General features: G+C 47.3%; 1 protein-coding gene across 2 annotated transcripts in view; it reads left to right on the top strand.

The window, feature by feature from the left end:
* The window catches only part of CSMD2 (CUB and Sushi multiple domains 2), a 916,430-nt gene that overhangs the window by 828,291 nt on the left and 71,655 nt on the right, over positions 1-16,484 (top strand). For both annotated transcript variants that reach the window (XM_084814421.1, XM_084814422.1), the window contains exons 51-53: positions 1,205-1,399; positions 11,311-11,484; positions 13,709-13,882. In XM_084814421.1, the coding sequence (XP_084670547.1) occupies positions 1,205-1,399; positions 11,311-11,484; positions 13,709-13,882 (543 nt within the window). The remainder of the gene's footprint in view (positions 1-1,204; positions 1,400-11,310; positions 11,485-13,708; positions 13,883-16,484) is intronic.

Genomic DNA, 16,484 nt, shown 5'->3' on the forward strand with positions numbered 1-16,484 from the left:
TGGCACCCCAGGAGGACTGGATTTTGCCCCCAGGCCTGAAGTTCTGCAGCCCTGTTCTAGATAGGGATGGACGGACTTACCTCCGTACGGGGTGTAAGGGAGCTCGACGAGCCACCACCATCCCACTCGCATGGCCCAGACCTGCTCGGCGAGCCTCCCTGCTCACCCCACCTCTGTGCGCAAGCCGCCCCTCCTCTGTGCACTGAGGACTGCGGCAGTCAAGCCCGTGTGCTTTATGCACACAAGGGCTTCACTGCCGGAGTCCTCAGCACCACACATGCCCCAAGAGCAAGGAGGAGGAAATGGCTAGAGCACTTGGGGCACCGAGGCCTCATCCTGCCCCCGCCAGCTGTTAAGGGCTTCCTTGACAGCCGGAGGAGGCAGGACAAGCCCTCAGTGCCATGCACACCCCAACTGCTCTAGCCATCTCCTCCTCGCAAGGATGAGATAACGAGAGTGGTTGGGGTGGGTACAGCAGTGACAACTCTGGGCTGCTCCCAGCAGCCAGGTCCATCAGCACCCCATGGCTCAGCAAGTGGGGTCCAGGAGTCCAGGCACTGGGGAGTCCACCAGCCTCCTGGACCAAACGGAGCGCTTGCGACATCCCTGGTTCAAGATGTCTATTTCCACTGAATATGGAGATTCACTTTACCTATCATGATTTCGTCTCCCATGTTGCTGGGATAGTATTACATTCTTTGGTCAAGGGAACTGGAGGCTGGTGTTTCCGATATCAGTTTCGCAAAGAATCCACTCTGGGTTTCAGTCAGAACTTTAAAGGAGCTATCCAAAGTGCTCCACACTTTAGAGTTCTGACTGGTTCTGATTGAAGCCAGATTGACTGCCCCACTGACATTGGAGCCTCTGGTCAAGGGCATAATATGCTAATTGCAAAGTACTGTTGTTCGCTACTTGCAAGGATTCTGTTCTGTGGCCAACTCAAGGCCATTTTTAATGCAGCCATGGCAACCGCCATGTTCAAAGGAAGTACAGCTTGAGTTGTTAAATGGGGGGGTTGAATCACAGTGGTCGATGCAACCATTTTGCCCTTCTTGTAAGCTTCACTGGGTTATCTGGCTAGCCATCCTCAGCTATAGCGTCGGGGGCCAGTGGGTCTTCTGTTTCATCCAGAGGGGCTGCTCCTAATGGCCTTACAGGTAACATGTTGTTTTTCTTCTCTTCTCTTGGCATGGCTGGTCTTCAGCGGTTAGCTGCCCCGACATCAGCAGCATTGCTGTGGAGCATGGTAGATGGAGGCTGATCTATGAGACCCAGTACCAGTACAACGCCCAGCTTATGTTAATCTGTGACCCTGGCTACTACTACATAGGGCACCGGGTCATCCGTTGCCAGGCTAGCAGGAAGTGGAGCATAGGAGAGCCCATGCCGACCTGCAGAAGTAAGCTGGCTGCCATCATGACGTCGCTGCTGATCAGAAATGAAAAGTCAAAGATGGCCCACATTTGTGTGTCTGGGAGCCAAAGGAGATAGCAATATCAATGATTATGGTGATGATAAAAATAATTGCTGCTGCTGCAAAGTTTATAAATGGTACAGGCTATTTCAGTCCCAAAACAGAACTGTTCCGGTGGCATAAACAGCAAGCAAAATAAGGGTTTGGAAGTATCTGTGGGATGGGGGAAGGAATAGTCAAAATGTTTTGAGAAGGCATTTACCTTGCTGTGTTTTTTTAAGTAGTCCAAATGTTAAAAGTGTTTCCTCTCTCTCTCAATCTCTCTCTCCCCCGCCCCTTACAGAGAGAGAAGGCTGTCATGAGCCATTTTTTCCCCAGAAGGCAATGGCATTGATACATCAACAGCTGCCATAACCTTCTGGGGGAACTGGTGGCTCTCTCTACAAGAGCAAGAGAGAGAAAGACAAAGAGAGAAATATCTTTTAACCCTTGGACTACTTAAAAAAAAACAGCAAAGTAAGCACCGCTATCTGAAGTTATCCTCCACACCCTGAAAAATAGTAGAAATGGTTCTCTCCATCTTGCTGCCCCCTCCAAAGGGGGCAAAATAGGGAGGAGCATTTTAATTCAGCCGTGATTTGACATGCTTGTGGAATTCTCCCCCCCTCTCCAAATATCTCCCTGGATTTGTGGGTTCTGAATTACTTCCTCCCGTTCATGGAGTGGCACAGATGAGGTTGCGATCCATTGTTTATTTACTTCCATTTCGTATTTTTGGTAGGGATGTACGCATCCCTTACCTCGTTCCGCGTGGGGTCATTTGCGGTGGGGGGTGGTGCTCTGTTTCTCCCCCCGAAATTCTTCCCAGCCGGCTTCGCTCCATGGTGACTCCACAGAGCCGCCGGCTGGGGCCACCCGCAGCCAGACATCCTCCGCTGGGCTGCGCAGGGACGCAAATGGCAGCCGCCGTAGCCGCCACCATTTGTGTCCCTGTCTTTTGCCATGATAGGCGACATATATATTTACGTAGCCTATTACGGCCTCTGCAGGGACGCAAATGGTGTCCCTGTGTTAGCCGTGATAGGCTACGTAAATATTTATGTAGCCTATCATGGCCATTCAACAGAATGAGAACGGTGGCCGCAGACATGGCTGCCATTCGCGGAGCACTGGACAGCCGACACAAGGTAGGCTCCGTTCCATGCCCATTTCGCGGGGGGGGGGGTTGCTTTGTTCTGCCACAGATTCCAGTGGGCCGAATTCACTGGAATTCGGCCTCCCTGGGATCCGTGGCAGAATTCTCTGACATCCCTAATTTTCAGACTTTATTCAGACAGACTGCTATGCATGCACAGTTTGCTGTCATGTACTATTCATGTCATTCCGCACCCAACCCACTCTCATGGACCGGCAGCTCCATGAGTAGAAGAGAAAACAGGCATGACAGTCTGCCACATACCTTTTTTCCCTTCCCTTCCTGTGGCCTTTTCTGCTGCTTCCAGGTTGAAATCTTCTTTTCCTCTGGCAACCTCCACCAAACCAGCCTTAAAACTCTCTGGGTCTCTGGTATGTACTTTAGGTAGTGTGCGGTTTGGCTGTTAGATATGGGGTGAATAACCTAATGAAGAAAAGTGACCACAAAGTTCCAAACAACAACATTTAAATATTTACTGAAGAAAAATGTTAAGTTTTAAAATCTGAGTGGATATACACAACACACAAAACCATATGAACAATAGGGTAATAAAATAACCAGGGATAAACACATCCAGCTAGCCTATCTAGACTGTGTCCCTATTTTATCCAGGTCCAAACAAAAACTTACTGTCATAGATCCAGCACTCTCTGAGTCTCAACCAGTTCTCCAGTTTGAGCAGCTCTGCTTCTTCTTTATTCTAAGACTCTGGGCTTCTCTTCTTTCTCTGTTTCTCTGATTTTCTGGTCTCTGTCTTAAGTTTTGTAAATCATAAGATTAGTTATATTCCCTCTCCAGCTCCAACCAATCTGGAGCATAGTTCCTTGTTCACCTTTGCCCTAAATTCCTTTTCCTAAATTCTTCCTCTGGCCTTAGGTTTCTTGCAGCAAACTTTATTTTTTCCTTCTCCCTCTGCAGACATCCTGGTTCCCATATCTAGCTAAACTTTTCATTGAGCCTTCTATAAACCTTTGGCTCCTGAACAGACCTGCTGGTTGATCTAATCCAATTAATTTTTTCTTCTAATTTATACTCTGACCTTCTGTTGAACCTCCTGCCAACCTCATAATCTCATAATTTCCTCTTCTGTTCAGCCTGCTACTGCAAACCTTTGGCTTCCTAAACAGACATCCTGTCTCTAATCCTGCCGAATATCTAACTAAACTTTTGACCTCTTGGCTGAAACTGACCAGCAGCACACACTCAAGAAGGATTTAACCCCATCGTGTCCCAAACCCAAAGTATATACAAAAATGGAAGACTGTTCTGTTCCTTCACAGCCCCTAACAGCTTAACCATGTACATGTGTGCATTCTTTCAAATACTGTACCAAGAGGAATGTCATTTCGTTGGCATCCCTTTTTATGCTGTTTTTAAATCGATGGTGGATATGCAAGACAGGGTCTTCTCAGCAATGGTGCCTAGGTTGTTGATATGCTGTTGTTTTAACCCCATTTTCAATCTTCTTTCCCATTCATTGAGCAATCCCAGATAATTAGGGATTACATAGTGACTATCTTGGCATCACATAGCCATATTTGGCTGTATGCTGCTGTTACAGAAGACAGCAAAAGATGATTTAGAGGCAATGATCTGCCTTGCCTTCCCCACCCTGGTGCCCTCCAGATGTATTGGACTATTACACGCATCATCCACAGCCATCCTGGCCTCTGGCCACACTGGCTGTGCATAATGGGAGCTATAGATGATGGAAGCTTTAGTCCAACATATATGGAGGGTGCCAGGTTGAGGAAGCCTGATCTAGGCAATGATTCTTGAGCTGGTCAAATGGGTGTTTCTAGCCAGTTAGGGAGCTGAGGGCAAGCATAGCCTATTCAGGGCAATCCTTTCTAAATAGCCAGGTAGTTCTGTTCTTTTCAGTGATCCATGAAAGATTGCTTGGGAGGCACCCAATGCTGAAAAACTGTTCACAAAACTCACCCCCAGCTTAGCTGTCTACACAATTGCTTTACTAACAAACCAGGGGGGTTAGTCTGTCACACACACACACACACACACACACACACACAAGCTAACAGGCAGAATCTGTGACAGCTGGCTTGTAAATCCTGGCAAAACTGTTGTGTTTTAAAGCACAGCATTTATGAAAGGTGTTGTTGTGTTCCTCCCCAACTGTCATTTTTTAAGAACATGGCTTCAGAGAAAATGATATTTTCACTCTTTTTACAAGAACATTTTCTTGCCTGGCTATTCCAGTTTCCCCGGTTTGAGTCATTGGATGAGTTTGTGGACAGGTTTCTCACTTCAGTCTTCAAACAAATTTCAGAAACTGAGCCATTTCTAAGGATGGTAGGACAAGTGAAGCCCACCCAAACTCTGAAGCAGAAATACATCTTAAGCTTAAATGCTTTTCATGAGCAAGATGTCCACCAAATGGTGAGACTGCATACCGAACGCATAGCCAAAGGACAAGTGAGGCTTTGTGTACTGAGCAGACTCCATCTTCCAAGATTTTTGGCCCGGACTCTGGAGAACATGCTCTTGTTTCTTCAAGGGCTACACTGTAATTCACTTGTGTGTCCAAACCTGTCATATTCAAAATGTTCAGTAGGTTTTGTCACATAAACATTTCCATTACTTTCAAAGTATACCCAAGGTTTGGATGCAAGAACTCTTGGTAAGAGAACACTAGACTTTGGAAGACATTCATGAGATGAAACAGAATGTTTGCACTGTAGAGAATGACCCTCCCAAATGAAAGAATCTGTGCTGAGCCAAAAATCCACCATTCACTCATGGGGGTGGGAGAAAAAAAGCATGGGCAGCAGGAGACCAGCAGGACAGATGGTAGTGGCTTTTGGTTGTTGCTCTTTTTGTAAATTTAGTTAGGGAATTGCCATGTGGACCAACAGCCCTACTATTGGCAGCCCAGTGGTTGCAATCAATAGTGCAGCTAGGTAATTTTAGACCCTGGACTTAATGGTTTTACACCCCCCTCCCCCCTTTAGATGGTAATGTGTATTACTATTTCAGTTGTGAGGCACACAACTAATATTACTCTTCTTTCCCCCACCCCTCCATCCCATACTTTACAAGTGCTTCTACATTCCTGATACACTAGAGCAAAACAAATTGTCTCGTTAACCCTGGTTAAAAAAAAAAGAAATAAATACTCTGAGCATGTGCAGTTTCACATTTTTAACTCAGTTAAATTATGGCACCATTATGACGACAGATATAAAATGGAGTTTGCTTCTGTTGCCCTAGTGCCACCACATTTACCTGGGAATAGGCTCTATTTTCTTGTAGAAAAAAGATAATATATTTTAAAATTAAAAAATGATAAAATGAGCATCTGTGACCATGTACACTTCCAGCTGGCTGCCATTTGACTATATACTTTTTTTTAAAAGAAGAAGAAAGAAAGAAAGAAAGAAAGAAAGAAAGAAAGAAAGAAAGAAAGAAAGAAAGAAAGTTGTAGTGATCAGCATCAGCCCTGGCTAGGGATGTCCATTGGTGGTCAATCCATGTTGTTGTTTTTATTTGCCAGAATTAAATGGCATGTACAACTTCATTTGTATTCATGAGCTGAGCTGAAAGCTTTTCCTCAAACTCCAGGAACTTTTTCTGTGTGCGTTTTTTCCACAGCTTCTGAGCAAATTTCTGAGCCATTTGCACAAATCACAGCTGAATTTGCACAGATCACAGCTGAATTTGTACAAATCACAGTCGAATTTGCTCAGAAACTTATGCAAATTGCAAAATCTGCAGGGGAAATGCACAAAATGCCTGGAAAATCCACAAACTGGCCTGACTCGCTGCAGACTGAGTTGGGCAGCACAGCAGAAACTGGAACAAAGTCCAGGGGGCCAAACATAGGAAAACTCAACAAACTCCAACCCACCCACCCCCCATGGATTTATCCAATATGTCTAGTCCCAACATGCCCATGTCAGTCCAGGCACAGATGATGGTCTTGCTTGCCCCTGCCCACATCACCTGCCACTCTTGTTGTGTTTATTTGAGGACTCTCTGGGATAAAGGGCCTTGGACTTGGCCCTAAAGTCCAGCCCTCACTGCATCATTGGCCACCATGTTCCCCCATATGCCCTGCTAGAAAAGATGCTGGTTGGGGGTCAAGGAATGGGGACCAATTTCTTTGCCATTGATGCCTCTGAAATGTCACCCTGTCCTGACATAGCATTATTCTAGTGAGGTTTTGTGGGAGAACAAGGTGGCTGCTTAGTCATGAGTAGCAGCGTCATCTCTATTTCTGCCAGTGGCCAAAGTTTTAAAAGAGAATGACCAAAAAAGCAACAGTTGCCAGCATAGCTTGTCCTAGTAAAGCCCCCTTTCCCCAAAACTTTTCACAATTTCTCCTGTCACCTGTTTTTTTTCCTTCCTTCCTTTCTTCTCACCCCCTTCCTCCCTCCCATTTTTTCAGACAGAAAAGTTGTGTGAAAAATGTTGCTCACCTCTTAAAATAATGTTATTATATCAGCTTATTTAGCTTCTGGTTCATAGGTCCTCTTCAGCCCTGAGATCATCCAGAATATCTATTGATCTCATGGGTACCTGAGACAGCCAGTGGTTCTAAAAATGTGCATCCAATAGCACTAATCCTGTACTGTATCCATATTAGGGATGTCAGAGAATTCTGCGACGGATCTCGGTGAGGCCGAATGCCAGTGTATTCGGCCCCCCGAAATCTGTCGTGGAACAAAGCCCCTGCCCCCCACCCCACGAAAGGCGCGCGAAATGGACCACTTACCTGTTCCCGTCCGTGCTGTTTTGCGAATGGCGGCCGTCCTGTGGCTGCCATTCGCTTCCTCTTCCTAGCCGTGATAGGCTACATAAATACTTATGTAGCCTATTACGGCTAATGCAGGGACGCCATTTGTGTTATGGACGCCATAACACAGGGACACCAGTATTTACGTAGCCTATCATGGCAGCAGGGGGGTAGGGATGGCGGAGAATTTCTCCCCGAATCTCCAGGAGGCCAAATGCCAACGCATCCAGCTCCCCGAAATTGGCGGTGAAATTCTCCGCCCCCGCCCCCCCGCCCCCCCCAGGATGGGACTTACTTTTGGCGAACGTCCCTCCCGGCGGCGGGTCCCGGTGGCATTTCGGCGGCGTTTCGGCAGGGGCGGGGGCGGGGGCGGCAGCCGGTCTTCCGACCGGCTGCCGCCGCCACCATTACAAAATGAAGTAAAAAAAAACAACCCCGTGATAGGCTACATAACGATTAATGTAGCCTATAATGGCTAGATTTCCAAAGTCAGCCGTGATAGGCTACGTAAATCGTTACGTAGCCTATCACGGGTGACTTTGGGGGGGGTAAAAAAGCACGTACACAAATGGCAGCACCCCATGGGCGCCGCCATTTGCGTTCCTTATTTGGTCCCGGTAGTCTACGAAAAGATTTATGTAGACTACGGCGAAAATAAGGACAACGCAAATAGCGTTGCCCTTATTTTCGCCGTAGTCTACGTAAATCTTTACGTAGACTACCGGGACCAAATAAGGAACGCAAATGGCGGCGCCCATGGGGCGTCGCCATTTGTGTACGCGCTTTTTTTTTTTTTCAAAGTCACCCATGATAGGCTACGTAACGATTTACGTAGCCTATCACGGCTGACTTTGGAAATCTAGCTGTGATAGGCTGCGTAAATCATTACGTAGCCTATCACGGGTTTTTTTTTTCCCACTTTTTCTTTCGTGGCCGGGGAGATGGGGCGCTTCTCCCTGGCCTGAATTTCGGCCGGGCGAGGCGGGGCGTCTCCCCCCTAGCCTGAATTTCGGCCGGGCGAGGTGGGGCGGGGCGCCTCCCCCCTGGCGTGAATTTCGGGGAGAGAAGCGAAGCGCCTCGCCCCCACCGCGAAGCAAGCTGCGGGACCAGGTAAGTCCCTTTCGTACATCCCTAGCGGGGGGAACCCAGCGTACGCAAATGGCAGAGGCTACTGCCATTTGCGTATATTGGGTTTTTTTCCCCCTGCCATGATAGGCTACATAAATATTTACATAGTCTATCACGGCTCACTAGAGGGATGCAGATGGCGGCGGCTACAACAGCCGCCATTTGCGTCCCTGCAGGGCTGCCCAGCGGCCGGATGTCCGGCTGCGGTGGCCGGAGCCGGCCGGTGGCTCTGCGGCTTGGCTGTGGAGCGGAGCCGGCCGGACAGGATTCCGGGGGAGGGACAGAGGATTCCAGGGAGAGGGATGGCGCGCCTCCCCCCCACCGCAGATGCCCCTGCGCGGAGCCAGGTAAGGGATTCATACATCCCTAATCCATAGTAGGCAGAAATATGCTCCAGACGACTGTGGGCTGCACTATAAGGATGGCCTGTAGTTCAGTGGTAGAGCACGTGCTTTGCATGCAGAAGGTTGCAGGTTTGATCGCCGGCATCTCCAGGCAGGGCTGGAAAAATTCCAGCCTAAAGAGCTGGTACCAGTCAGTGTCAACAATACTGGGCTAGATGGCCGAATGCTCTGACTCAGTATAAGCAGCTTCCTTCATTCCTACATGCTATCAGCGATAATACCCGAAACACCCCAAAGGTCTTTCATTTGGGGAGAATTATAACCCAAACGTCCTGCATTTGGGGGGTGCCCTCTTTGTCTCAGAGCTCTGGAAATTTCTAGTGATGGGCAAACTCCCCTTAATTCTTGTCAGAAAGAGGCAGTTATGAGTATTTTTAGAGAACTCTCAGGGAGGAAACCTCATCCCCTGCCCCCAAGGTCTAAATTGATTTTTAATGGTAGTTACACAGTACTAAACTGCTGCAAATTTTCCCACTTTCTTTCTTTAGAATAGTCCATGTCCTTACTATTCAGGTTAGGAAGCTTCCCAGGACTTGGTCAGACAAGTTCCACATGGCTTGAGAGCATCAGTGGGCTTTGCATACCAGTTCCTGGGGCCTTTAAATTAATCTGCTGGGGGGGGGGGCAGGGGGTTGCACTCTCTGGGCATGTGCAGAGTCTCATTTTGTGTTCTGAGCTACAGAAGAACTTTGCAGAGAAATAACAATTGCATTGCATTAAAAGTCAGCAAATCCTTATTGAGCATTTGGCAATTATTGCAAGTTTGGGCAACATTACTAAAAATTATGTTTGGGTATACAGGTTGCTCTGGTGCTCTTGAACTTTTTCCTTTCCTTTCACACACTGATAGCTATCTGCAACTATTTGTGTTTGTTTTACTGTTCTGCCTGTCTATGGCTTCATCTTTACATAGACGACAATGTGAGCTACACAGGAGGACATTGGCAATGAATCATTTAAGGCCTGCTGTACAAATTGTGACACTAGCAAGCTGAACACAGCCCCCGAAATATGTACCTGCTCTTCCAAGAGCTTCATATACACAGACATACACACACGTGCATACACACAGATGTGCATACACACTGTTTGTGCTTCCTGGCTAGGTCTGCAAGAACAGGAGGGTAGGATTCTGTGCTGCAATTCTGGGAGAGAACAGGAAAAGCACAGAATGTGGTGGTGATGGGGAAATTCAGCTTCTTTTGGATCTCAGCTTTCATTTTCAAAGAGCGAGCTGCTAGCCCTCATGGCTGCAAATATCTCATTGAAAGTCTGTGAGCTGAAATCTGAGAAGCCAGAGGAATGTCTGAATAAGATTTCCAGTGTTCAGAAGGTCCATACATAGCTCCTTGCCTCTCCCAGGCATACATGGATGAGGGGTTGCATTCAGCTTGGTGCTCCAGAACTCGAAGGAGTGTCTTCACCCCTGTGAACCTGCCACACACGTCAGCCCTTAGAGGAGGTCCCGCTCCTTGTTCTACCACTATCTGAGGTGAGGATGGTGGGCATGAGGGACAAGGCCTTCCCAGCGGTGGGCAGGCAAGTGCTGGAATTCCCCTCTCCCCGTGCCTCCCGATGTTGCACAAAATGCTAGTGTCGCCCCCTGGAGGCTAGTCCAATTTGCCCCAAAGGGGAGAGTCCAATTTGCCCCAAAGAAGAGAGTCAGCTTCAGGCTGGGTCCAACTCGATTTTTTTGTTTGCAAACAGTTCGACAGAGGAGCTCACGCTCAAAAGCAACATCGACCCTGGGCAACCCCCGCGCTACAGTTTTATCACCTCAGCTTGCATTCCTTAGCCAGCGTGTCGCTTTGATTGGTCGCCAGCAGTTTGCCCAGCTACCTTATCTTAGGGTTACTGCTCACTCATTCCAGGCATGCGCAGCCCTTACAATACTACGTGCTGCTTAAGACACATACAATGGCTTTTAGGTTACATTTTTACTACACCGATGCCCATTAAACGTGTTTCTGTTCAGACTTGTTTTCTAGGAACATATCCCTGAACAACTCAGTGCCTGACTGTTCATTGCCACCGCGTTTGTCCTTTAAGCCTTTTGTCCTTTAAGCTTGCTGCTTTGTATACTTTTCTGGTTTTGAAATCGATTATTGATGTTTTTCAAAGATCATGAGCCACCACAGGGTTCTCTTGCAGAATGGAAAAGTATAATATACATGTTTTAATAAAGCAATTAAATTAAAGTAACTCATGCAGGCCTTGAATCAAGGCATCCTTGTTGGTCAAAGTTTGCTTGCAGGATGCTTTCATCCTGCTTATAACAGTACAGTAACAATGTCCTGTGAAAATATGTATATAAGAGACTCTGAACCTTGCCTTGTTCTTACCATTGTTTATTCCTTCCTTTCAAGTTGTTTTCGTCTTCACTAGATATCCTAGGGTTTGTTTGTTTTTTCTCCAGTCATCTCCTGTGGAGACCTGCCTGTGCCGTCCAATGGGAACAGGATTGGGACCTTAACCACCTACGGTGCTACTGCCATCTTCTCCTGCAATACCGGGTACACCTTGGTGGGCTCACGTGTGCGGGAGTGCATGGCAAATGGCCTATGGAGCGGACTAGAAGTGACGTGCCTAGGTGGGTGTTGAAGTAACATTTTACTGGAAGCTGTCAAGCCGATGAACAGTTCTGTTTATAATATTGCTTAGCTGGTATTTCTGCAGTCCATATTTGTGGAACATTAGAACTAGGGCTCTGAGCTTAAATCAGAGCAGTAGATTAATCAACTAAAACTTCAGTTGATTAATCTGTGGGGGCCAGTTTTAATCAGTCGGGGTCTGTGGGTTAAGGGCACCCTGGTTTGTTTTTGATTCAGCCTTTAGTGTAATGGGATCAGTAAAAGAAAATTCTATATGTGGTTTTTCTAATATATGTCATTCTCCAGTTTCATTTTTGGGTTAAATCGGAACTTATTTCACAGTTCCTTCAGTATAGCTGCCAGCTGGGAAAATCCCTTGAGCTAATGAAAACTGTGAATTCCAGCTGCCTTTTTACTGACCTTGTTTTGTATCTTTTAGGGATACTTACAAAATTCTCATGAAATTAAAGGTGCTTACAAAATTTCTCCACAGATTTGGGGGTTACCTGACCTTGTCTTTGGAGTGGTACCAATGTATTAGCAGTCTACCATTCTTCTGTTTTTCATTTCCGGACTTTGTTCAGACCATGGCACAGGCACTGTTTTCCCCCAGTTTTCAACTGATGTCATTTTTCCTTTAGAGGTCATGAATATACACCAATGCACATTTCTTAAATCACAGCACAAAAAGGAATCCTGATGTAATCATACAATCATGTCAAGAGGCCTTTTTTCTGTAAGGAAAAAGAGGTATGGCACAAAACTCTGGCAAACTGCACATGCGCCAATTCCAAAGTTAAATTTAAAGTTTTTCCAAGTGAGACCAGAAGGCAGATGCAGCAGCACATGGGGAGAGCCAAGCACAGAACAACAATGGACCAGAGGTCATCTGCTTATCCCTAGTATCCTTAAGCACTTTTTGCTACTACATTTTCTAACTTAACTCTGAAAAGAAGAGCACTAGCCCCTGTTCAGAGTATTTGTGACCCCACACCTGGGATTCCTGAAATAAATATTTTCTTGGGGCAGGAGATATTCTGAAATGGGTCCTAGAGACTTTTCTTTTCAAACAATGAAAACTGGCATTCTCACGCAATCACCATCCACTCAGCTGGATGTCCCCAATCATGTTCTATATGCCTCACTGTTGCAAGCACACAGGGAAAAAAAAAATGGGCATGGTCATCAATGCAGAATTCAGCTTCCCAAGAAAATTAGTTTTCATTTTGGTACATGAAAACCAGATCATGACCCAATTTGATTTTTGTTTTAAATCAAGTTTCCTAGCTTTCATGGTTGCAAAGATATGCTCGAAATCATGTGGGCAAAGCCTGCTGAAATCTCAGAAGCTGGAGGAAGTTGCAAAACAAGATCGTGAGTGCTCTGACGGTAGGGCTTCTGTGCTCTTTGCTGCTGCCCCCACCCCCCATGATTAGCAAAGCCACAATAAAACTATGCAGAATAGTTTAAAAAAAAAACAACACGGAATAAATTGTGCAAAAGAGGAAAAGTTACATCAGTTTTCTGAATTTAATGGAAGAATGTATACAGGTGTGATAAGTGCAACCCACAGTCTAATAGCATAATGATCTGGGATGAGAGCTTGAAACCAATTTTATAAAAAATAGATGTGTTTTATCCAAAGTTAGCCCTACTTAGAGTAGACCCATTAAAATGATTTGGACAAGCTAGACTAGCATTGGATACAACCTAATGACTCCCCTTTAACATAATTTCAGAATCCCATATCCCTTCCCATACAGTGTGATCACTCTCTAGCCCCCCATAGTGATAAAGTCTTGCTCGATGCCACACTGTTGCCCAGATGGTGGGCAATGTTGCAATGCTTCCATCATGATGCTCCATATGACAGGTTGGTGCTTCCCCTGCTCCTTCCAGCCATTCAGTCCGTTGCAGGTCAGGCTGTACTGGCTAGTCTCTAAACCACACTCTGCTACCAGCTCCTAAGGTCAAAACACAGCTCCCACCTCCATAAATCCACTCCCAAGGATTGCAGCGACACTCACTTTTCCCTCACCAGCTTCACACACATTTCAGAATCCAGCTTTTCTTGGTGGGGAATTTCCAGTGATGCCTTGGTGCACTTGCCCTGTCTGTAATTCAGGGATCATTGGGTACAGGCTCAGAGAGCCATATTCTGCCTTGGCGAAACCAGCAGCTCTGCCTGATGTCTTTTTTTCTTCTGGTTTGGACTCTGTCCAGCGGGTCACTGCGGTGAACCAGGCCTCATTGTCAATGGTCAGATAAATGGTGAGAACTACAACTACCGGGGCAGTGTGGTGTACCAGTGCGACCCAGGCTTCCGGCTCATCGGGATGTCTGTCCGGATCTGCCAGCAAGACCATCACTGGTCTGGAAAGACTCCTGTCTGTGTGCGTAAGTATGTTGCTATGCTATCTTTATTACAGCATTGTGTGTAGCACCCAAGAGCATAGCTGCACCAGTGTGTGTCCGAGTTACAGCTTCTTTAGATGTTCAGGGGAGAAACAGGTTGTGAGCCCAGTAAAGGGGTGGGGGATTATCCCATCAGAAATGGGGGTAGGTACTTTGCTATATTGGAAAGGAAAGGTTCCTCCTGTGCAAGCACCGAGTCATTGCTGACTCCTCGAGTTTCGCTGGCATTTTCATGGCAGACTATAGTGGGGTGGTTTCCCATTGCCTTCCCCAGTCATGACTACCTTTCCCCCAGGAAGCTGGGTACTCATTTTACCGACCTCAGAAGGATGGAGGGCTGAGTCAACCTGAGCCGGCTGCCTTGGGCCCAGCTTCCACTGGGATCGAAATCAGGTTGTGGGGAGAGTTTCGGTTGCAATACTACCACCTACCACTCTGCGAAATCAAGCCATGAGCCAGCAGACCTCAATCTATTATCAGTGTCTTTGGGAACTAATAAAATCAGAAAAGGGGGCAGGTGGGGGTGGGGTGGCTAGCATCCCAGTTGAGATGTAAGAGACAGAGACACAAATTATTGCTCTCCTTCATGGTTTCTCTGCAGCCACATACGTGGGATCTGCACCTGCACAGAGTAGGATTTTGGAAACGGCTACACTTTAGAGAGCCTTCTTTCCCAGCCATTTCATCCGGGGGTGGGAGGAGGATGACACTCCCTCCACAGTCCCATGTCTACCGCCACCGTAGTGGCATATTATGACTCTCTAGTCCTTCAGAAAGTTTCTCCTTGTAGATAAAACATATAAAACATATATATCTGTAAAATATATTTTACATCACTTTCCATCTGTTTTAAGTCTCCTTTAATTGCCATTGGCCATCTTTGCCCCCCTCCCCAAAAAGGCAAGGAAAGAGTTGGTTTTGGACCACTGCCATGATAGACAATTCTCTCACTGTCTTCAGAATGTTTTTCCTCTTTAAAAGTAATTTTATCTCAGCTTTTTCCTTTCATTACCATTTACCATCACTGTCAAAACAAAGAGGGAGAGAGTGGTAGAGGATTGTATTTTGTCCATGCCTTAAAAGGTGCTGCATCTGTTATGTCTCTTAGGCCTAATTTACACTTCTGTGCCTTGCTGAGACTCCTAACATCGTCCTTCATCCATGTTGCTTGAATTTCTCAAAATATCAGCATGTTGTAATAGGGCCTTAAGGCTACATGCCTCTCTGAGAATGGGTGTTGAACACCCGCAAGCTGCTGTCTCCTTCTGCCCAAATGGATCTCAGTGCTATTGTAAGAGCTTCCATGAGTGGAGGCTGGTGGCTCTGATGTCAGTGAGGTAGTGAATCCACTCCTGGTTTTGGTCAGAACCAGTCACAACTTTAAAGCAGTGGTCTCCAAAGTGGGGTGCATGCACCCCAGGGGGTGTGCAAGATGATCCATTTTGGTGCGCAAGCCGCCTGATCATTGAGCAGCCTCCCGCTGCCCTGATGAGCTGCCATTGTGTGCGATGATGGTGGCGGCGGAGGCGGGAGGAGGGGGCGGGAGCCGAGAGGGAAGCTCTAGGGCATTTCTCTCTCGGCTCCAGTCCTATCCTGCCTCTGCTGTGGCCACCGAGAGGAGCTGCGCCAGTCTCTGCCAGGCACAGCAGAGGAAGCCGCGACACGGTAGCAGCTGCCGTCCTGCTGAAGGAGAGCGGGAAGGAGATTAACCCCTCCCACTCTCCTTGGGAGAATGAAGCCGAGAAGAAAGCGCGTGCTATGACAGCTACATCAGCCATTAAAACCAAGTATGGAAATAAACTGGACTTAGGACCAGACCTTCAAATTGCTGTATCTCATAGGGATGGACGAAAGTCCCTTACCTGGTTCCGCAGCTTGCTTCGCGGTGGGGGGGAGGCGCTCCATTCCTCCCCCCGAAATTCTGGGCGGGGGGGAGGTGCCCCATCCCTCCCGGCCAAAATTCTGGCTGGGGGGGAGGCGCCCCATCCCTCCGGCCGGAATTCTGGCCAGGGGGGAGGCGCCCCGTCCCTCCAGCTGTGAATCCTCTGTTCCTGCCGGGTCGCAAATGGCGGCGGCCGTAGCCGCCGCCGTTTGCATCCCTGCAGTCAGCCGTGATAGGCTACGTAAATGTTTACGTAGCCTATCACGGCTGACTTTGGGAGGAAAAAAAAAGCACGTACCCAAATGGCGGCGCCCATGGGCGCCGCCATTTGCGTTGCTTATTTGGGCACGGGTAGTCTACATAGACATTTACGTAGACTACAGCGAAAATAAGGGCAACGCAAATAGCATTGCCCTTATTTTCGCCGTAGTCTACGTAAATGTTTATGTAGACTACACGTGCCCAAATAAGCAACGCAAATGGCGGCACCCATGGGCGCCGCCATTTGCGTGCGCGCTTTTTTTTTCTTTCCCAAAGTCAGCCGTGATAGGCTACGTAAACATTTACGTAGCCTATCACGGTGTTTTTTGAAAATCTAGCTGTGATAGGCTACGTAAATCTTTATGTAGCCTATCACGTTTGTTGTTGTTGTTGTTGTTTTTTCTACACTTGGAAATGGCGGCGGCGGGAGCCGCCGCCACC

This window comes from Heloderma suspectum, chromosome 10 (assembly GCF_057233095.1).
Source record: "Heloderma suspectum isolate Gila_16-S chromosome 10, 16-S_ref, whole genome shotgun sequence".
In the NCBI taxonomy this organism is placed as follows: domain Eukaryota; kingdom Metazoa; phylum Chordata; class Lepidosauria; order Squamata; family Helodermatidae; genus Heloderma; species Heloderma suspectum.